The sequence below is a fragment of the Temnothorax nylanderi genome, unplaced genomic scaffold (assembly GCF_030848795.1).
Source record: "Temnothorax nylanderi isolate EJ_2023f unplaced genomic scaffold, tnyl_v1.0 TNYL_tig0769_pilon, whole genome shotgun sequence".
Taxonomy (NCBI): domain Eukaryota; kingdom Metazoa; phylum Arthropoda; class Insecta; order Hymenoptera; family Formicidae; genus Temnothorax; species Temnothorax nylanderi.
This window is the reverse complement of record NW_027249831.1, coordinates 25,160-48,430: the sequence shown is the minus strand read 5'-3', so window position 1 is coordinate 48,430 and position 23,271 is coordinate 25,160. Positions and strand designations below refer to the sequence as shown.

The window sequence follows — 23,271 nt, the reverse complement described above, 5'->3', positions numbered from 1 at the left end:
AATTTATACAATTATATCTACATTTAAAATTCATGTGGTTTTAATTCTTATGTTTTTGAATACATTCAATTTTTTTACACGCGCTTATCTATATTTATATTGTTAATTTATATTTATTTATATTTTTTATACTATTATGTATCCATATTTATATTATTATTACTATTATTTTTTATATACATTTGCTTTATTTATATTTAAAGCTGTTTATGAACTACGAGCCTCTGCTAATTACTGTATGAACGGCCCTGAATCTGGGGTCTTTTTCCCCTCCTTTCTCAGTGGTCCCCACTCCCCACCATTCGATTCGCAGGGCAGAAGGCAGAACATGAGAACAGGCACGAACCTGTTAGTGCAGGTCGAACCTGCGTACAGTGACGTGCGGAGAGTGATCGGAAGATACCAGTTCACGTAGATACCAGTAGATACAATTGCAGAAAGAAAACGAGCAGGCCGAACGCGTTCATCAGTGTTAGTTGGATTCATTTTACAGTAATCGATTTGTCACCTATGCCTGTCTTCCCAACGTTAGCAATAACATTCTCAACATGAGCGACAACAAAAAAATGGTAAGTCTGTAATAAAATCAGTCTCATTATTCAGATTGCCGGTTCAGCCAAATACAGAAATATCACGATTTATTTGTCTGATCTTGGAATTTGGACTTCCGGTTTTTGTTTGATAATGATATTTTTTCGCTCATGCTTGCATGCGGAGTGACAAGAGCAAGGATCGAACCTGAATTGTTCGCTCAACGGGCGACTGCTTTATCACTAATAATAAGTTATGACCGGAGAAATAACAGTGTGATTTGAATATATATCTCAAATTGACGGTTTTTGCATGACCCCCGAATCACGATCAATCGATGAAAGATACATAGATGTAAACGTTTCTTCTGTTATACTCCGGAAACTGATACACAATATCACGTGCTCTGTTTCAACAAGTTTCCTCGAGCATCACGACTCCGCGTGCGTGGTCTCGGCATTTAAAAAGAATCGGGACTATTCCAGTAAAATTGCATGTAGAGTTGATTTTGATGAATTGCATGTAAATTATTGTTGTTAAAGTTAATTAAATGTCTTTCTTTATTTATAGAATGTAATCTCAAAAAAGAAAAAAAAATCAGTTGCTCGATCTAAAATTAGTTAATTCGAACTCTTGGTTTATAATTCAGTCTATAAATAGTCCACGATAAATTCTACAAATGACAATATATTTGTGTCAATCGCTTATGTCTGTTGACGATCCCCATTATTCGCGAAGGACAAACCGAATAATATTTATTTACCATTAATACGATAAAATTAAGCAAAATAATAAAAATAACGATTAAATAAATTAATATGTTTAATATAATGTATACATATAAATATATATATAATAAATATAAATACATATAAATATATATATAATAAAAATAACAATAGTATAATAAACATATATAAATAATAATAATAGAGATTTTTAATTATGCGTTTGGCACGGCTCAACTTCTGTACTTGCTTTCAATTCTCAAAAGTTCTTTCATCTCGAGAACGATCGAGAATGTTCTGGAAGATGATCGACTCGTTTCTAACTGGCGACCGATTTCCGGACCGATTCGGTCAAAATCTCGAGCTGAGATAATTGCACAATCCATGTAATCCGTACAAATCAGTTTTTTTCTCTTTTGAGATTACACATTCTCTAGATAAAGAAAGAAATTTAATTAACCTTAACATCAGTAATTCATGTACAATTCATCAAAATCAACTATTGAGTTTAATATATATTGTATAAAAGATAATATATTATACACACTGCCGGCTAAAAGTTTGAATTGAAAATGTCTACTATGCTAAATAAAATAAAATTTATGCATTATAATTTAACAACATATTTTTATCATTTTATTTATTGTTTTATAATAAAATGAAAAATGATATAAAATGCTTGAAAGTTTTACAAAAAATACTTTATATGTATAACATTGTAAAACTTTACATAAAAAACTATATATAGTTAATAATTTATATATAAAGTTAATATTTGTTGCTTATTTATGTAAGTCTTATTATTTGTCTATGTGATGATGTATCATGACATGCATAAATTATCTATATAAATGCGAAGGTGAATGATGAATGCAATTCGAGTTTCAATAATACAACGCGAAAAAATAAAATCTATTTGTTGGACAATTCGTGGAATCACGAGAGGTAGTGGGAGGCACACTTTCTCATTACAGCATCAACTAAGTTGTGAGTTCATCGAGATGATACTCTGGTTCCAATTCTACGCTTTCTAAAAACGCTTCAGCGATTATCTCAAATTTTTGAAGTTTCGTGCAATTTATTTCACTCAAATTTAAATCTACAACGAAATATCTTATAGCTGGCAAATGAAATTATGTAACTAGTACATAATTATGCAACTCGCATCGCAGCGCATTATTAAAATAATTTTATTAATTTATAAAAATAGTTTTATAAAGAAAGTGTTTTTTATAACTCTTGAAAATAGTAGGTACAAGATTTTCAAAATGTAAGCATATAATAAATTCTTTATTATATAATAAAACGTTCGATAAGTAATGCATAACTTTATTTTACAAGTCTTAATAATAGTGATAATTCGTTGAAAAATAATTCAAAGTGGTCCTCAATTCACTCCTCAAAGATTTACTTTTTGCCCTTTTTGGAACAAAGATGCGTGGCAAAACGAGTAGCGAAGCAACGTCGCAAGCTTGCGCGCGATTTCATCATCTTTCACGGAGGAGCGGAGAATATAAACGACGAAAATACAAAAGAAATTCAAGAAAAGAGAATCGAAAAAGAGAGGGGATGACGTACTCGTGGTTCATATCGAGCAATTACACCGCATTTATTCTTTATTCCCGATATCGCATGTCGACGGATGTGGTGGAATCTAGTCGCTGTGACGTCACGAATGACCGTCATAGCTTCCCTTGTCGTATATGCAAAAAAATCGGCCACCTGCGGGAAAATAGAGTTATCCTCAAAGCAGAGGAAAACGAAACGTAGAAGGTAGATCTATGGTCGATTATTGGGGATGAGAAAGGGAAGACACTTTTACAGCTTGCCAGAATGAACCAATGTCGTGCGAAAGGCATGAGTCATCACCTGCTCTCTCGCGGCTTTTTCTCTTTGGAGCGGATCGGGCCGGAAATCTCGCAAAGCTGGTGCGCGCTTCAGGACAAGTGAATGCTCCGAGATGCGCATTCTTGCATGCGCGTGGCCACCCTATAATGCGTCTCAATTTATCGATGGCATAACAAATCGCATCTATCCGTCCCAGCTGATAGCTAATAATCTTTTACAAGTTAATTCTAAATGTTTTATAAGTTAATTATTTTAAATGTTTTTTTTTATTTTAGCGAAATTGTCTACTATTTTAGAGTTGAAACTAATTATACGCATTTAGTTTTTTTTTTCTTTTTAAATATTTTTTCTAACGAGAAAAAAAATCTACATCGATATCTCTAAGTAAATGTAATGTGTTTTACACTAATAGAATACATAGCGAGGCTTGATCAACCTAAATTTTGTTAAAATCGAGATTTGATTTATGTCTAACAAAGTAAACTAAACGTATATTATAAAACCCGAGAGTACGACTATAAATGGAAATAGGTAAAAGAAGAAAGAAATATCATCAAACATAAAGTTGAAAATAGTTTCTACCTTTGTTGTAGTTTTTTTTTTAGATGCGGAGTAAACAGCCCCGTGTATACTCATTCTTCGAAGTCGAAAAGCGAAAGTGTAAATATAACGCATACTTAGGGATAGTGAAAGCAATTTTTTCAAGATTATTCATTCGATTTCGATGCAATTTAAAATATTTCAAGATTCAAAAGAGCGTGAAAAAGGTAGAGCGCTCTTAATTAAACTTTACCAAACTCTTTATCTTGAAGACTTTGTTATAACTATAACTTATAAAAGAAAACAAAATGACATTATTTAATTGTACTTAATTCTGATGGAGAATAATTTATCTTTTTACTGTCTGTATATATGCGTGATGCAAAAATACGAAAATCGAATAATTCTCTCTCTAAGAAATTACGAAACTTGAAATGCTCATGATAACTGATTTTTTCAATATTCTCGAGTGCGTGACCAATATTGCACTCATCAAAAACATTTCCCATGAAGGAATATTATAAAGCTATTTTAAATCTCATTAAGTCACCACACTTCAGACTATATAACGCGTAAGCAAACGATATTTACCCAGAAACTATTTGTTCTTTATAATAATTAATTCAAAACATAAACATCGAAGGAATCACTACGTTCGTTATCAAATCGATAAGAAGTAAAGATCAACACGGAAATGGTATTTCAAATGTAAGACATGTATATATGCGTAGAACACAACTAATTTCTAATTGAAAATTTATCTAATTGAAAAATAAATATTTACCCGGATCAATATTATTTTGGTAAGAATTAAATTATTGTTAAACTATCATTGTCAAAATCAGAATAAGCGTTCCATTTCTTCTTTTGCCACAAATCTGTAATGAATTAACAATCGTTTTGCAATAAACAAATATTCTGTTGATTTATATGTATATGCATGCACACGCACTCATAAGCGCGCGTGCGCGTACACAGAATGAGTCACCTAATTGTAGCTCTTGTTTTGAAGTAGAAGAAAGATGGTAAAAAAAGGACGGAATTGAATAATCTAACAATCTTCTTATAAACTCGCTTTTTTCATAAGATAAATTTTCACAAGGTTTGTAAGGATGAGAAAGCGCCATTAAATTTGTGTTACGTAATTTTTTACATAAATTGATCCATACAAATATTCCGTATAATAAAAATATTAAGATATAGTTATCAAAAACTCAATAATTTAGGAAATATTTATATTTTATTCTAACATATTTTAACATAAAATATGAAATATCTTGAAAAAATACATATATAGACATATACACACAAAATAAAATATACATTACGTGATGTGTGCGTGCATATGTTAACGAAATAATATTTATTTATTGCAGCGCAATTGGTAATTTACGGTAATTTATAATAGATAGATAGTCGAAGAATGTGATGAGAAGGCACACAATCTAATTTTTATAATTTATAACAATATTTGTTATAATGGTATAATTCTTTATTTGTTTATGTTTGTATGTGTTGCTAATTTTATTAATAGATAATTAAAATGGTATGATAATGAATTATATTTTGCCAATTTTACATTTGTTTTTATTTGAATTACTAATAACTTGATCCGCTTTCTCTCTTATCATTAAATATTGAATTTCAAAAAAATAGTTTTGACTGTTAAGTTTTCTTGAATTCGCGCTAAGAGATAACACGTGTTTCTGTTGCAGGAATCTAAACCATGCGAGAATGACAAAGATTGTGACGACTTGGACTATCATTGCTATGACAAACGGTGCGTAGATTCTAGGCACATTTGCTCGCGATACAATCGTATAAAGAGTGAAGTAAAGACCATCGACGGGCCAAAATGCGGACCTTGTATGACAGGGTAAGATTATTCTTCTTTTTCTTGATTGTGGATTTTTGACTTCACGGTCACAGTACCGTGATTTATCTCATTGTAAGATCTGATGGAGAAAGAATTCCAGATTATCCAGATTATAAGATTCTCTAAATTTCCAAATATTGATAATTTTCTATTTTTTCCTCATTGAGTCCTTTGTGAAGTATTCTTTATGCAAAGACTCTTCGTGTTTTGAATCTTCTTAAGGAGCAATAACAATGGAAAATTAAACACTTAAATATATGTAGGGTAACAAGACTGGAGATCGAATCCCAGGTATTTCACTTAACAAGCAACCGTTCTATTACATTCAGCATTCCCAGTAAAATTACTACTGCATCTCGTTATACACTATTTGCCACTGCATACGAACGACAAAGATCATTTGTTTGCGTGTTAAATCATTACTGATTGCTTTATCAGCAAATTTTATTTGACCGCTTATCTACAAATCTTATTTAATCGCTAAATAAAATTTGATCTGATTTTTATGTGCCTTTCTAAAGAAAAGATATTCCTAAATGAGGCAAAAAAATCTGCATGATCTGCATGATGAATTCGAAAAAAGCATCTGTTGCATTCTTATCAGACAAAAAATTATAGCTATTAGCATAATACTTTGCTCTTTATTAGAGTACTAAATAAATGAACAATTGCTCTTTTACTTCATTTCTTTTTTCACGTTATATAAAAATCTTTATGAGAGCAACTTACGAGAAAAATTAATTTTTTAATAAATTTTATTAATTTGAAAATATATTTTTATGATCGTTTATCAGGAATATCCCAGGTAGCAGAGTGACATCAAATGACGTATTAATTCCGTCTTAATGACGTCTCTATATAACGTCATTAAGACGTCTTTAGACGTCATCTTGCTACCTGGAATGATGAGCGACGCATGCAAATGTAAAATATCGTTGCAGTTCGAATGACCGATGCGTCATGCGTCACAGAGAAAACATTTGATTAGAACGGTGTCGCATGACTGTAATTATCAATGTCGAAGTGAATGTAACATCTAGACACAACGACGTCTTTTACACACATGTCGCATGTGCAGAAGATGTTTTAAAAACGTCTTTCTTAAGATACTTTTAAGACTTTACAAAAGACATCTTAAAAATGTCTTCAAGACTTTCCGAAGACGTCTGAAAGTTATCTTTTATAAGATATTTTTTGGAACATGCACAGATATTTACATTACCGGTTAATATTTATAGATTAAAATACATGTGACATGGCCAATTTAGATATATCTTTTTTAGATATGGAACAGCCTATAAAAAATATTTTTTCCCAGATAATTTAGTACTTGTCAGATATTTATTTGTATTACTTTAGTGTCGCGACACAATTAAGGCGAAGTTATTTGAACACGCATTATAAGAAAGAGCTAGAATACAAAACAGAAGTTAAAATTGTCTTAAAAAAAAATACATTAGTATATCAATAATTTAATACTTACATATAACTTTGATAACAATAAAATCGCAATCCTTGTTGTAATATGCATATAGAGTACGTGTTATCAGAGTTATGTAAATATTAAATTATTTATATACCAATTTATCACGCAATACTAGCTCTTCTTTCGTATTTTTCTTCTTATTAACGCGTTTCCGTATTATTAAGTTTTATTTTACAATATTTATAAAAGTGGTCGTTTAAATTAATTAAAATGAAACGTCTATAAGACGCCTCAAAGACGTCATAAATTCTTTAAGACGTCGTAATATTCTCTGTCAGAGCACCTATACTCGATATGTTTTTACAAAAAATTATTCTTTATTTTCTTGATTTAAAGATACAGCAAAGAAATACTCGCGAACGGCAAAGAAGGTGAAATATGTCAAAAGAACGTTACCGACACAAAACCCTACTATGTAGGTGAGTATATAATGCTGCTACTTTAAAATTTTTAATTTGTATGCGTATAAAATAATTGTCGTTTACTCGTTCTATTGCTAATTTCAATCATTCATTATTCTCTGGTTGAAGTGAAATCTATATGAAATACTTATATCCGTATCTCTTAAGATACACAACGTTTTTTGCTTCTTCCTTAATCATTCATTAAATTTTTTGTTCGCAGGATCTACAATGGACAATACAACAAACATAACAAAATTGACATTAATGATAATATTTCCAATCCTTGTTGTCTTTCTTACGATTTACTTATTAATGTGGTTAATGCGGTTTATACGTAAGAAAGGCTACTGTAAGTTTTCAATTTTTATCTCTAGATAAACTCTTTATATGATTTTCATTCCCTTTACTCTCTTTTTCCTTTTTCCCTCCCTTTTCTCTCCTTCCTCCCTCCCTCCTGCCTCTGTCTCCCTTTCTTGTACTTTATGATTATTAGGTACTTCATACGTAATCGGTCATTTTAATGTCTTCTTTAGTTGTCAAATTATTTCAATATCCACATCCTAATATTGAAAGTCTTACTGAAAGAGTGTTATCGAGTAAATATGGTGTATAAATGAAAGAACAGAGATTATTTTTATTTATGGGGCCAAAAATCGGTGTGCTTGGAGAACGGCAGGAATCTTTAATGATAGATATCCTGATAAAAATGTGTCACATACCTATGTGAATAAAATTGCAGAGAGTTTTTAAAAACTTTCTACTAGTTAGAGAAGAAAGTTTTTAGAAACTGGATCTGTTCACAATATCAAACGTACAAATAATAGAATTTTAAACAAACTTGCTTAAATTGAAGTTTTGGGGCATTTTGCATTGAAGAATTTCAAACACATACACACTTATTAGAATGTGGATATTAAAATAATTTGAACAAGAAATCGCAAGCAGTTTAGGAGCTTTGACTGTTAGATTGATAACTATACACTACGTGATTACACAGTCGAAATATTAAGCAAACCTCCAAAGTTATGTTTACATTCTTGAGGTCGCTCGTATACACGCACACATATGCACACATGTTCATACAAAGCTACAAGGCATGCACGTATTTTAACTTTTTCTAATATTTTTTCAGTAAAAAAAACATTTAAAGAAGTAAGTCCTAAAGAGTTTTGGACGCAAAGTTATCTGCTTTTTTTTAACCTCGCTATGAAAAATACCCCTTTCCATTTAAGAAGAAAAAGTTAATCTTGAAAGAACCTTGAAAACCTGCACGTAATTTTTAAGATTACCACCATACATCCCACTTAAAAATATACTTTCATATTCAACATTTTTTCATAGAATGCATATTAGAATATATTGAGATGGAAACTTTTCAAATAAACACCCTGTGTGTGCGTGTGATTGCGTGCGTGCGTGCAGAGAGAGAGAGAGAGAGAGAGAGAGAGAGAGAGAGAGAGAGAGAGAGACTGATATTTACATTATTTATGCAAATAATATTTTATTATTAATAATTAAAAACTTATTTTCGTATTAGTCTATTGTTATAGTAACATGAAATAAATGCTCCAATGACTGAACTAATAAGAAGACGGATTCAACTCTATATTATTATTGATTAATAATTAGTATTATTACTAAAAAAAATTAGTACATAAAACTTTGTTCTTTTTGACACAACCAAAAAATATTAACATAAATTTAGAAAAAAATACTTAAATAACATTTTAATAAAATAATATTTTATATTACACCATCAGTACCCTAATAATTAGATAGGAGCAGGTTTAATCAATGATTGAGAGAGTGCTTATTAAGTAATACTATAAATAAACAAATTTTTCAAATAAAATTTCAAAAACAATTTGAAGATATTTCTTATAATAATTTTCTCGAAGTAATGTTTTTGATAAAAGATTTGTATTCTTTTCACTTTTCACTCACAAGTACGTACTCTTCTTTATAAACTTATGAAGAAGAAAGAATAGAAAAAAAAGCAATTTACACAGTTGTAAACTTTTGAAGGGTCTAAAAATAAAATAAAAGTTCTACACAAAAATGATAACATAAATTCATAAAGCAATACTTTAAAGTTAGATTTTTATTTCTATTTCAGGGTAAATTTATTATTATTTAAAAATATATTTAATTCAATGTCAAGAAATTTAATCCAATTTCTTTTATTTCTAGTAATAAATTAAGAACATTCACCCTTTATGAAATAAAATTAGTTCAAAGTTATTGTTTATAATCATTTAATGCAGGCTTTTAATCACTCGGACATATAGATATTAACAAATGCATTCTATCAATCGACAACCAAGATTTTGATTGTACTAATAATTGAGTATTGAAATTTTTACTTAAATGAAAAATCTCCAATAAAATAATTTTTTTTTTTACTTTTTAGTCGATCAACCGCAAAAGGCGTATTACGTATTTAGATAAATATAGTACGATACAGTAAAAAGTTCGAAAATATAGATATTGTATCTTAATTACAAAGATAATAAGAAAATATGTGAAAATATAATCTGTCCTTGCGACATTCGAAATAAATCTTTCGCAATAATTTTCAATCAAATTATATATTTTTATAATGCATTTATATATTTATCAAGAATATATAATGAATATTATATGTATTTATAATTTATTTCTATATATTCAATTTTTTTTAGTTTGTTATCTTTTGCTGAGAAACATTTTATTGTTGGCTGTTGGCTTTTCGTTCACTGTGGACATGTTCAGTCATTGGAACATTAATTACCTTATGTAATAAACGAATTGCATAATTTAACGTTTGTCAATATTGAACTTTGACGATCACTCAATACGTTTCAAATGCATCTTTTTACAGGCAATAGGCGCAACTTTTTTACGCTGAATAATGCAGCAAATACTGAGCTTGCAATTACTGAGGTTGCAACTACTAATACAAATGACGAATTAACAAGTGTTTCACTAGAAGAGCAAAGTAAGTATATTTATACATATTTATACATGTATGCACGCGCGCGTATTTGCACAAGATATCTCATTTTAATCGATAGAACACATTTCTCTGATACCAAACGATATTAGTAAAAATATTTTCTACACAAATAGTTTAATTTTGAGAAGGTCATGTTACGGATAACACATCTTTATTTTAAATATAATTGATTCTGAAATAGTTACTTCTAACCTTTAAATAAAAGAATATATGTTTTCTCACATAAATTTATTTTCATTATTCTGTATAAAAATATTAGGATAAAAACATCAAAGAATGAATATTTTTAAAGTGAAATATTTCACATTTTATTTTCACATGAAATATTTCAACTCTATTTTTCGATGATCTTTCTGAATACTTTCATACATAAGAAAAATCGATTCATGTAAAGAAACATATACCTCTCTACGTCTAACGGAAAAATATAAATGGATTAAGATACATTATATATACCTAGTGTACAAAAGATAAGATCACACCAATCGAGATTTTCTGTCATTCTGCATAAAAATGTTAAGATACAATCATTGAAAACAAGAATTTTTGGAATATATTTCAACATATCATAATATATCTTGAGCATAAAATATCGCAATTCTTCTTCTTGATCATCTTACTTTAAGGAGGGTGGTTAGTAAAATCAATTTGATAAGAATTAGTTCAAATTTACGGAGAATATTCATCTATGGGAATCTGTCGTCCATGCCAAAGTTGAAGACAATCGTCTGCATGGTTGTCGAGTAATTAATTATTGAAGTTATACTCTTGTCTCTCTCTTATATACGGGCGACACAGCAGAAATGTTACCTAACCTGTAATGTAACTCTCGAAAGCATATTAAAAATGATAAGAATTTAGTGAAAATAGGTGCAAATAACTCTTTACATATTTAGGAAGAACTTTCTCGAAGACTGAAATGATTCGTCTTTATAGTTATCAAGAAATTGTAAAAATAAAACAGGACCACATTTATTATTTCCACATTTCAATGTGGATAATAACGTATTTGGGTTTCAATTGTACAAACAACTCTTTTTAAACCTTAAGAAACAGCAATTAAATGCATTCCACATATTTATTTGCTAAAATTCGTTTATTTCACGCGACGAAAATCTAACCTATATGCTTTTCCCCTGCCACGCGCCCCTTCCCCGCACAAAGAACGAACCAACCTCCTTAACACGTTTATCGTCATGATGTCATCAATAACCGATATTGAATTTTCCGTTTAAGTCGCGTTAATTATCTTGACTCAACATTGTTGAGCATGATTAACGTGTATAATTGTTTGTAAGATTATGATTTAATAATGATAAAAAAAAGCATAACAAAATGCACCAACAAATAAAGTAATATATATATCTATTTTTATAATATTATTATTTATAATATTATTACAAAATATTATAAATTCATTTTTATATTCCATTGTTCTTCATATTACAAAATAACATACTTGGCATAAACAAAAGGCCAACTATTAGCGACATACTAACACGTTAATATACTTTTACATGAAAAATGCCTCGAAGATTCGGATATATGTAAAATAAATCCTATATCCAGATCCATATAAAATCGCAAACGTGAATTACCTGTATCTTCCAATCATTTGTGGTCTTATTATGTAGAAATAATTTCTCTTTGACAAAGTTTAATAGCTTTGGACACTTTCTTAATATTCTGTATGTATGTATATATATTAACTTTGCTTATATATGGTGGGGAAAGCTTTTTTTCTATCCTATCGTCTTAATATACAGGATATTCCTCTATGACTAGGCTCTGTCATTAAAGACAAATTTGCAAATGATTTGAATATAAATAATAATATTTTGAAAAGCTATACCTTAGTAAACATTTTTCTTAGAATTCTTCATATAATTTTTCAAAATTTCTTTATAAATCCCAGAATTTTTTACAATTTCTGTATAATTGTGTAACTTTTTAAAAAATTTGTACAAATCAGACATTTAAAGAGACATTTTATATGATTTGGAACACTTTCAGAAATGCTGAGAAACTCTACATCTATTCTAGAATTCTTTGTACATGTGCATTCTGAAATATTCTAAGATTTCTCATTCTCTAATTTTTGAAGAAACCTTATAAAATTTCAAGTGTGTATTCAAGAAATCTTCTAAATTTTAAATATTTTTAAAGAAAGATTCTTAAAGATAAGAGATATGAGAATTTTTTTACCAGAGCAGAGACAATTTCTAGAAACATTCAAGTAGTTAAATATTTTACGTTTTAAAATTTGATAAGTGCTTTTCTAATAAATTGAACATCAGCTGCAGCTTATGTGATCTGCAAATAACAAAGATAATAATTGATAACATATGTAGTCATAATAGATTGCTACTTTATAATAGATCTGTATAATAATATAAACTGCAAGAAACCATTTAATTTTTTTAAATAATTTTGTTCTCTGATAATGTGCCGTTTTATCTATCAGGCTATCTAAATTATTTTATGTAATACGCATAAATTAACCTATGACCGACTAATCCGCGCGAAAGAAAACTTCGCTTTTTCATGATAAAAACTGTTTAATGAAAAAAAAACTCACAGAGAATAGGATAACTTTCAAATAATGCTTTACGTAGAACTGGCACAATGTTTGACAAATTAATCATTTTCACATTACACAAATAACTTGCACTTCTTATAATCGCACGCTTGTAAGCTTTAGACGTTACACTTTATACGTAAATAGGTACATGTTAACGAAAATGGTAATTATTACGTTACAGTACGTCTATGTATATCTACAGTATATCTACGTATTTGAACGCTGAAATGAAAGTGCGAAGAATTCAGACCGCGGTAATTGTTCTGTATGAACGAAATGATATAAATTATCTATAATAATGCATATGCGATGGCTTTATATAATTCACAAACGTTCGTTTTTTTTTTAGGACTATTTACAGAGCTTGCTAAAGAGAAATGTTGTGACAATAATTACAGACGAACTGTAAACAATGAATATCAAACTGCTAGAGTGTGTACACCACCACAGTACCAAGTTACCCCATTGAGGATTTGTGCTATCGTAGCAAGTGCACCTATCGTATCGTCCTCTGGTAATAACGTTCCTGGCGCAAATGTTCCTAACGAAGGATATATTGTAGCGCAATTACAAAACGATATTCCTGATAACCAGTCTACAACGTGAGTAATGGATAAATTTCTTATATTTTTCCTAGTAAACGATTGATATCAGATTAATACGTCAACTATTTTATGCAAAATTCGTATTAAATAAGTTTACAATTAGAAATACTTTTTGTTAAATGACAAAACATGTTACAGGCAAACGACTATTACTGGACTGCCGGAAGTTAACATCGAACAGGAAGATAATGCCAGAAATACAACATTGCTGCAGACTTATTCATCAGATAGCGACACAGATCCTGAGTCGAATGAAAAGAATAACGCTGAAAAGAAAAGTGATATTATTATAAATCAAGCACTCAGTAATACTATTAATATGAATGTGAATGTTATTCATTAATAGTTATTCAAATGAAAACGAACGTTAGTATTAATTATTATTATTTTTAATGTTAGATAAGTGGCCTTGTTAATGTTAAATCAACAGGTCTTGGATTCGATTCTGATCTTTATGTACTATCCCAGACAACACTATGTCCAAAATCGGGACATAAAACATACAACAGGACATAAACGTCTTAAAGACTTAGGATCCTGTGTACGCCTCGATTTTATACAGGATTAATTAGAAAGTTGAAAAGGAATGAAGTATGAAATGAATTATAAATCATTTTATATCTCAAAAATTATTTATAAGATATATACATATAAATATGTAGGTATATATATATACACACACACACACTCTCTTATACATGTATACTCTTATATATATTAATTAATTTAAACAACATTTGTCCGAAACATTTTTTTATTTGCCTAATATTTGTTGAGATATTCAAGGAAAATTTGTTAAATTTATATATTTTAATATACATATATATATAGATATATATATGAACGCTTGGACCATTTTCTAACTGTAGACGAATGACAATATGAGCATTTGCTCAACTAAAACACACACACACACACACACAACAGAAAGAGTTTGGAGTTATAAAATACTTTGGGAGTGACGAACCGTGGGGTTCTCCATCTCTATTACCACAGACATCTAATATATTACTTAGGCTGTGGTCCACTTGACGCTACAAATGCTTCGAAGCATTCCTCCTCCTCCTTTCTTTCAATGAAGAAAGAAGGAGAAGAACGCTTCAAAGCATTTGTAGCAAGTGGACCGCAGCCCTAGACTGCTAGATTGCTATAGTTTAGTACAGGTTGCACTAAAGTCAGAAAATACGCCATCCGCCATCTTTGAAAAGACCACACATGTAAATTTTTTGTAATGCGTGTGATATTAACTGGTCCTTTCAAAGATGGCCACCTAGGCTTTCCTCTACTCTTCTCCTTGCTTTCACTTGCCTCCCCTTTTGTAGCTTCATTCGCAAAGCCTGTATTAGCAGTCTAGGTAATATATGTATAGATGTCTGTGATTGTGACACATGAAATTACCTCGTACATACTATAGTCTATAGTATCTAACAACATATATTATTATAAATATTATTATAGATTATTATTAAGAATTATACACACCTCAGACAACACCTATGAAATGGATATAACTAGATATCTATAGGCTATCCTGTACTGTCTGAGATCCCGATAAAGAGAGAGAGAAAGAGAGAGAGAGGAAAAGATTTGTAACGTTATATGAAGAAATCCGCACGAAATTGGGAATGCTGCAATTATATGTCTCAACATTTGCAACGTACAATACTAGACCTTTGTGAAGATATCAATAAATATTTGCACAATTTATTTCTAAATAGTATTTTAGCAAGACAGCAGCGTTATAAGAAATTACCTTAGTGGAATATCTGCAAAATTAAATTTGGAAAGAAATTGCGAAATAATCGAAAAAAATATTTGTGTTTTATTCTGTGTTTGCTGGATCGTCGATAGACGGCAGCCTTTCTTTGCAAAATATGATATGCGGTGGTATATGCAGGGTGTTTCTAAAACTATGTCAGAGATAAGGGCATATTCTAGGGGTCATAATAAGAAAAAAAGTTCCGGTTCAACTTCCAAATAGCCCCTACCTCCGAATTTGATAAAACTTGCAGCAATTGTTGACTATTAGAGGACACGTTTATACCATAAAGGATTTTGTACGGAAACAAATAGGAACGGAGAAATTGGCGTCAAAAATTCAAAATTTTTATTCTAATTTATAGACAATTTTCCGGATTTTGATATTTTCTATATAGGTTAGTGACGCGCTTTAAACAGTTAAATACTTTTAAAGCGCGTCACTAACTTACATATACTACGTTTACGCGAGCGTTACTTCTGTAGTAACTTACGATAATTCCTTCGCGTAAACGGGATTTTCCTTTGCGTAAACGGGATTTTGTAGTAACTTACGATAATTTATTCCGCGTAAACGAGTGATATATCGTAAGTTACTACAGAAGTAACGCTCGCGTAAACGTAGTAATAGGTTAGTGACGCGCTTTAAACATACTACGTTTACGCGAGCGTTACTTCTGTATTAACTTACGATAATTCCTTCGCGTAAACGGGATTTTGTAGTAACTTACGATAATTTACTCCGCGTAAACGAGTGAATTATCGTAAGTTACTATACAGAAGTAACGCTCGCGTAAACGTAGTAACAGTTAAATACTTTTAAAGCATGTACTTTAAATTGTAAAGCGAGGTCTACGCTGCCTACCGGCGTGGTGGGTGCGGAAGGGGGGCCCGAAGGCCCCCCTTGCACCCCCCTTGCACCCCCCGCGCGCGCGCGCGCGCGTGCGTGCGTGCGTGCGCGCGCGCGCGTGTGTGTGTGTGTGTGTGTGTGTGTGTGTGTGTGTGTGTGTGTGTGTGTGTGTGTGTGTGTGTGTGTGTGTGTGTGTGTGTGTGTGTGTGTGTGTGTGCCCCTTTTATGCATAAATACCGTTGTTTGTTATGATTTTGTTCGTCGCGTAGCCCGTAAAGCCCGTATCAGATTAGCGGCTTGCAGCCGCGAGATGCCGCGACTGTGATTGCGATTACGTCTCTTGACCAATGAGAAATGTCCGAATTTCCAGCAGCTTGTTTCTCATTGGTCAAGAGACGTAATCGTAATCGCAGTCGGGGCATCTCGCAGCTGCGAGCCGCTAATCTGATACGGGCTTTACGTGTTAAACTTAATCTTAATAATACGCGTGTACATCCTTAGTATTGGTAAGTGAATCTGGATAGCTTGCGAAAACATAATAAGGATCCTTTCGAGGAATTACTTAAAGAAATTGTATCCCATGATATATACTACGTTTACGCGAGCGTTACTTCTGTAGTAACTTACGATATATCACTCGTTTACGCGGAGTAAATTAGCGCAAGTTACTACAAAATCCCGTTTACGCGAAGGAAAATCCCGTTTACGCGAAGGAATTATCGTAAGTTACTACAGAAGTAACGCTCGCGTAAACGTAGTAATAGTGATAGACATATACTACGTTTACGCGAGCGTTACTTCTGTAGTAACTTACGATAAATCACTCGTTTACGCGAAGTAAATTATTGTAAGTTACTACAAAATCCCGTTTACGCGAAGAAAAATCCTGTTTACGCGAAGGAATTATCGTAAGTTACTACAGAAGTAAAGCTCGCGTAAACGTAGTAATAGATAATCATTAATTAGTAATTAGTAAATTATACAATTTACCATTTGTATTTTTTTAATTTCTCCGTTCCTATTTGTTTCCGTACAAAATCCTTTATGGTATAAACGTGTCCTCTAATGGTCAACAATTGCTGGAAGTTTCATCAAATTCGAAGGTAGGGGCTATTCGGAAGTCTTACCAAAGTTCCTGTAAACATGGGTCCAAAAACACTTAATTATTACGCTATGTACAACGATCTTTTTTCCTCCAACTTTAGGGGGCTATTGGCCGGTTTCACCATCTTTGATTAACTACCATGTAACCTTCGATTAAACTTACTCTTCATCTCTTTCTTAAGGGGAACAGTTAGAAAGAGATGAAGAGTGAGTTTAATCGAAGGTTACAGAGTTAATCGACGTTGATGAAACTGGCCTTATAATTCGGAGGGAAAGCATTTTTGGATCCATGTTTATAGGAACTTTTTTTCTTATTTTGATCGCTAGAATACGTCCTTAAAATCTCTGTGTTTTAGAAACACCCTGTATATGTATATATATATAAAATATGTAACTGTTATATGTATTGTATATCTGTGTTTGCTGGAGTGTGCTGGAGTAATTTTACTTCCAAATATTGAAATAAGTGTACGAAAAATTAAATTCTCAATTTTCGTGCAAATATTCAGATAAATTTCTTGCCAGTAAGAACGCTTCGTTATATGAAGAATCATTTAACCGCAATAATTGTGAAATTGTTCTCTCTATTGAACTTGCAATTATTGTACAACTAGCTGGTTACCCGGGCTTCGCCCGGGAGTCGTTTTTCTTAAAACGACTTCATTTATGTTTCAATATCCTTATTGTGGACAAACATAAGGAGTGTTCATGGATTAAATATGTCGTAACCAATCTTTTTCTACTCGGTCAATTATTTCCAGAAAAATTTCTGATACCGGTTACCAAAAAGATCGATAACGAAAAATTATATACTTTATGGCACTCCCCGGGAAATTCTACTCCTGTTTTATATACAATTCTTTAAGATTCGGTCAATTATTTCCCGAAAAATTGGACAAATTTCGGATACCGGTTCCAAAAAAGATCGGTAACGAAAAACTATACAGTTTATAGCACTCCTTTTATATATATAGATATTTGCGCAATTGGCAGTTCATATTTTTTATGATTTATTTTAATACTCAAGTTTTAGACATAATAATTTGTATGCGTAAAATATATTATTAATAAGAATTTTGTATACCAATAAATGCAATTTTTTACATTATTAATGTTCGCAAGTTGTTGCATTTTTACTATATAAAACATTTATGTTATTTTGCTCGAATTTCTTTAAATTCATTTTGCATCGCATTTTGCATATTTGTGTTCTTTAAATTTATTTTCTATTGTATACTCGAGAAAAAATGCTGTTTACTTCAAATAATGTCAAACTGCATTGAATATAATATTTCTCTTATCTGTAACAATTGGTCGACCATGAAAAAAACTACATTTTGAAACTTATAAAAATTAAAATTAAAATATCAATTATAAATATATAGTTCAATCTCATTATATATACATAGATTAAATTCGTCTTGCTTGCTTACACATTGTCAGCAGAGAGAAGGATGAGAATGGTCATGCCCGCGTTTTGGCTGTTACCGAATCCTGTAGGTCAGTATAGGTAGTAATGCGCACGATTCTCTTCCGTGCTATGTCTACGATTTTTTGAAAAAAATCCTTTTTGGAAAAAAATCGTGAACATAACACGAAAGAGAGTCATAAAATCGTCGACATTACCACAAAATCATACACAATCATAATCAGAACCTATTTCAAGACCGTCTTAAGTATAAATATCTTAAGATATATGCTAATACGGCTCTGTGATTGGTTAATGACATCTTAAGATTGTACTTAAGATGCTAATACGGCTCTGTGATTGGTTAGTGCTGGTCTACAACCTTGCTTTAAAGGATATTTAAGCTCTAAGCCGTAGTAACATTTACTACGTTTACGCGAGCGTTACTTCTGTAGTAACTTACGATAATTCCTTCGCGTAAACGGAATTTTCCTTCGCGTAAACGGGCTTTTGTAGTAACTTACGATAATTTACTCCGCGTAAACGAGTGAATTGTCGTAAGTTACTACAGAAGTAACGCTCGCGTAAACGTAGTAATTGTCATATGCCTGGTAGTGCACCATGATACTCTTAAGGGTCGACAGGAGTACGGGTGGAGACCTCTGTCTTTAACTGCACTTTTAACTGCAATATTCGTAATATTTATTTTCGGAAAATTTATTTTGATCCTTTTTCCAAAATCCGGCTATGTAGCGGGTTGCGGCTGATCTTACTGATTAAAACGAGCATAAGTTTAATGAGATTCATTAATTAATTTGGCTAAAATTTGGGAAAAACGATTCGTAGCCATGAACTACGAATCGTTTTTCCCAAATTTTAGCCAAATTAATTAATGAATCTCATTAAACTTATGCTCGTTTTAATCAGTAAGATCAGCCGCAAACCTCTACATAGCCGGATTTTGGAAAAAGGATCAAAATAAATTTTCCGAAAATAAATATTACGAATATTGCAGTTAAAAGTGCAGTTAAAGACAGAGGACAGAGGTCTCCACCCGTAGGGGAGAATGGGGGAATTACAGTCATCAGGCAATGCCGGTCACCTGTATTTTACATAATCCAACAGTTATATCAAACTTTTTTTGTCTCTGTCCGTTTACATACATGATTATCGAGTAATTTATTATGCCGTGCCTATTAAACCAACATAAATTAATAAAAATCTGGTGATTCTTATTTTACGCCCTTTTTCTTATAAGAATCGGTGTACTTTTAATAAGGGTTTTGCGAAATTTTTAGTAGTTAAAATTACATCTAACCGTTATTTATGACTTTTTTGGTTCTTTAGCTTCCATTTCGCCCATATTAAAACGATGATATCGTATAAATATATTATTATTTAATATAACAAATTCACTCGGTTTTTGGGGTAACGGTAGTCGCTTGCACGGGGAAATTGCAGTCATGGCGCACTTGTTAACCATCGGGCACATGCCTGCAAACGTCGAGTAACAGCGTAAACATCACGGTATGTATACCTATATTTATACCACAAATTTGGTAGAATTTATCCAAACTCAGTGAGAAATGAATAATATACATGATTTACATAGAAAATATGTTCAATTTGATGGACATTTCAGTCTTGAAATAACGCCGGAATTTTAGGTTAAAATTTCAATTCTTCTGTTAATCATTAATTGTAATTATATTTTCAATTTAAGATGCCTCGTTGTAGACCAAGAAAAACCGAAAGAGGAAAATGGTCCTCAGACGAGATCAGAGCAGCTATCGGGGCAGTAAAAGCTGGAATTCCGCTGACCGCGGTTATCCAAGAGGCGACCGTAATTACCCAACACGTCGGACAATTGCGGTCAATTCAGAGATTTTTATAATCAATGCAGGCTTAATTATTTATTAGCTTACTTGACTTTTATGCTTCTACTTTTGAAGAATGATTGATGAAGTATCCGTCAACTATTCCATTTTGGTTTTAAAGACATTTCTTTTTCAGAAAACAAGAAATAATTCTTAGGGTGCCATTACATGGAGCGCGGAAACGCGGAAAGAAAGTAACTAGATTCCGCGTTTCCGTCGCTTCTTTCTATCCCATTTGAGCGGAACAGCGGAATTTATGCGTGTTTCGTGTGGGTGTGCCAAGAAGTGTTAAACAAGTATATAAAGAAATGTAAAACGTTTATAATGAACGGTCCAGTAAGTATTTGAGTATTGAGTATTAAGTATATTATAGTATTTGTACAGTACAGAGAAAAAGAACGAACATTTGACGCGCTCGTTCCGCAAGTTTATTTCTCCTTATATTACATAGAGCACAATTTGCGCGGAAAAGCGAAACAATATGGTGATAACTAGACATTTATATTCCTTTATTAAATGTGTGTTGACTTAATTCATTGCAATTTGTATTAGTATGCTTATCTTTTCAGTTTATTTATTAAATACAAGCATTTTAATCAATAAATACCGCTAAACATTCTTATTTTATAATTCCCTATTCCGCTTTTCCGCGCAAATTGTGCTCCATGTAATATAAGGCAACCAAATGAACGGAACGGATCGACGGAAATCTAGTAAATTTTGTCTTCCGCGCTTCCGCGTTTCCGCGCTCCATGTAATGGCACCCTTACTGACTGCAATTCCCCCATTCTCCCCTACTCCTGTCGACCCTTAAGGGCTCAGTCACAATGAGAAAAATAAGGAATAAGATAAAGAAATAAGGAATAAAGGAATGTCGCATCTCACTTCAGTACATGTACAGGGTGTATCAAGACGATACAGAGCGGTACGGCGGGTTGCCCATTCGAGCAGGCGCGCATGGTCGTTCACAATTGCGTTGACTTCGGTGCATCACCTATAATCACTCGCATATCTTTTTTACAATAAAATGGACTTTGTAGCGCCCGAAGTTGCAATACAATTGTGACGGATTTCCGCAGCAGTAACGTTAAAACAGAAGTCGAGATGACAATACAGGTTATGAAATAAATTTTATTAAGAAAACGAAAGACATCTTCTCTCTCACGAAAAAAGCTCGTACCACAGTCCATCATAATCATGATATATTATAATTTTATTACTTAAATTATTTTTTGCACACAATGTTTATGCACAGGACAAAAGTCAGCAATTAGTATATGTGTGCAAATTTAAATTATAAGTCGGCTAATAAATTTCATTTAATGTAAGTTTAAATAATGGCAGAAATCACCATTAACAAATCTTACAATATTCATTTTGTTTAATTAATAAATAATTTATCATTAAATTAATAATCAATTTAATATATCAATACTAATGAGCATTATATAATTCTTTATATAAATGATGCTGCTGCATCTTGAAAATCTTAATCTTAATCTCATAAACAAGAGGTTTATTAGTATAAAATATACAATTTTAAATATGATGCTAATAAATAGTTTATATAAGGCAAATTATCATAATATTTAATGAGTACTTTTCAGTAATAAATTCCTTGTAGATTTAAATGAGATTCAGTAGCATTATTTACATAAAGATGCTTATTAGCATCCTGAAAAGCGGCACCCGGCACACGGGTATTTCCATACCTTATTAACTCACCTTGTCCAGCATGGCACGTTACACGCGTCAACACGCGCACGAAATCATCATCATCGCCCGGAAGAAATTATCAATCAAGTGAGAGAAGCAGTTACAGAAAATCCGCACACCAGCACGAGAAGTATCGGATATGATCTCGGTATGGACTACAACAAGGCGCATAGAATTATTAAGAAAGATTTAAGAATGCATCCTTACAAGAGACACACAACTCAAATGTTGCTCCCCCAAGATTTGCTCCGTCGAGAAAGATTTTGTGATTGGGTCTCAGAACAGGTAAATTATATATTGCTTCCTCATAGAGGAAGCTTTGTTTTCGTAAATTCGTATATGAACTTTTGATTATGTATAAAGTTGGTTCTAATCAACCAAATTTAAAAGAATTATATATAAAATAGGGGTAGAAGAAACCAAAGAAAAGATTGTTTTTTGAGTTTTTTTTTCAATTTTTTCTACCCCTATTCCATATATAATTCTTTAAGATTTGGTTGATTAGTTTTTTAGTTATATAAAAAACACAGTGTAGTGTTAAATGTTAATCCCCTTTTAAGAAGATATGAAATCAATGTTTGAACTTTGCGAAGCTGACCGAGTGTCGAGCGTTTATTTTATAAATGACTGTATAAGTTACTGATTTCATTTAACAGTAGTACCACAGTATAAGTAAGAACAGTAGGTTCACTCCCCTAAAAAGTTGGTAAATGAATATGGCAACTCGCACAATCAATAACATGGCGGCTGTCATCTGACAGTTGATTTGGGTTAGATACATCGGCGCGTCAGTTATATTGTATTTGTATTGATTTAAAAAAAAATTGTTAAAATCATAATGAGTAATAAACGTGGTTATCGGTGTGCATTTAAAGATTGTGATAGTGTTAGTATTGGAAAAATGGGATCAAAGGAAACTTTGTTTCGATTTCCGAAAGATTCAGAAAGACAAATATGTAAATAC

The 23,271-nt window shown here is 31.6% G+C and overlaps 1 protein-coding gene across 2 annotated transcripts; it reads left to right on the top strand.

Moving 5' to 3' along the window:
* Window positions 1-308: 308 nt before the first annotated feature.
* LOC139785282 (uncharacterized) lies at window positions 309-18,418 on the top strand. Of its 2 annotated transcripts, XM_071724458.1 has the most exons (8): window positions 309-569; window positions 5,363-5,523; window positions 7,346-7,428; window positions 7,634-7,762; window positions 10,274-10,390; window positions 13,339-13,591; window positions 13,733-13,960; window positions 14,025-18,418. In XM_071724458.1, the coding sequence occupies exons 1-7, from the start codon at window positions 549-551 to the stop codon at window positions 13,935-13,937; spliced, it is 969 nt and encodes a 322-aa protein (XP_071580559.1). In that variant the 5' UTR covers window positions 309-548; the 3' UTR covers window positions 13,938-13,960; window positions 14,025-18,418. The 2 variants fall into 2 exon arrangements, with proteins under 2 accessions (XP_071580559.1, XP_071580558.1); XM_071724457.1 differs by having other exon boundaries at window positions 13,733-18,418.
* Window positions 18,419-23,271: the final 4,853 nt, after the last annotated feature.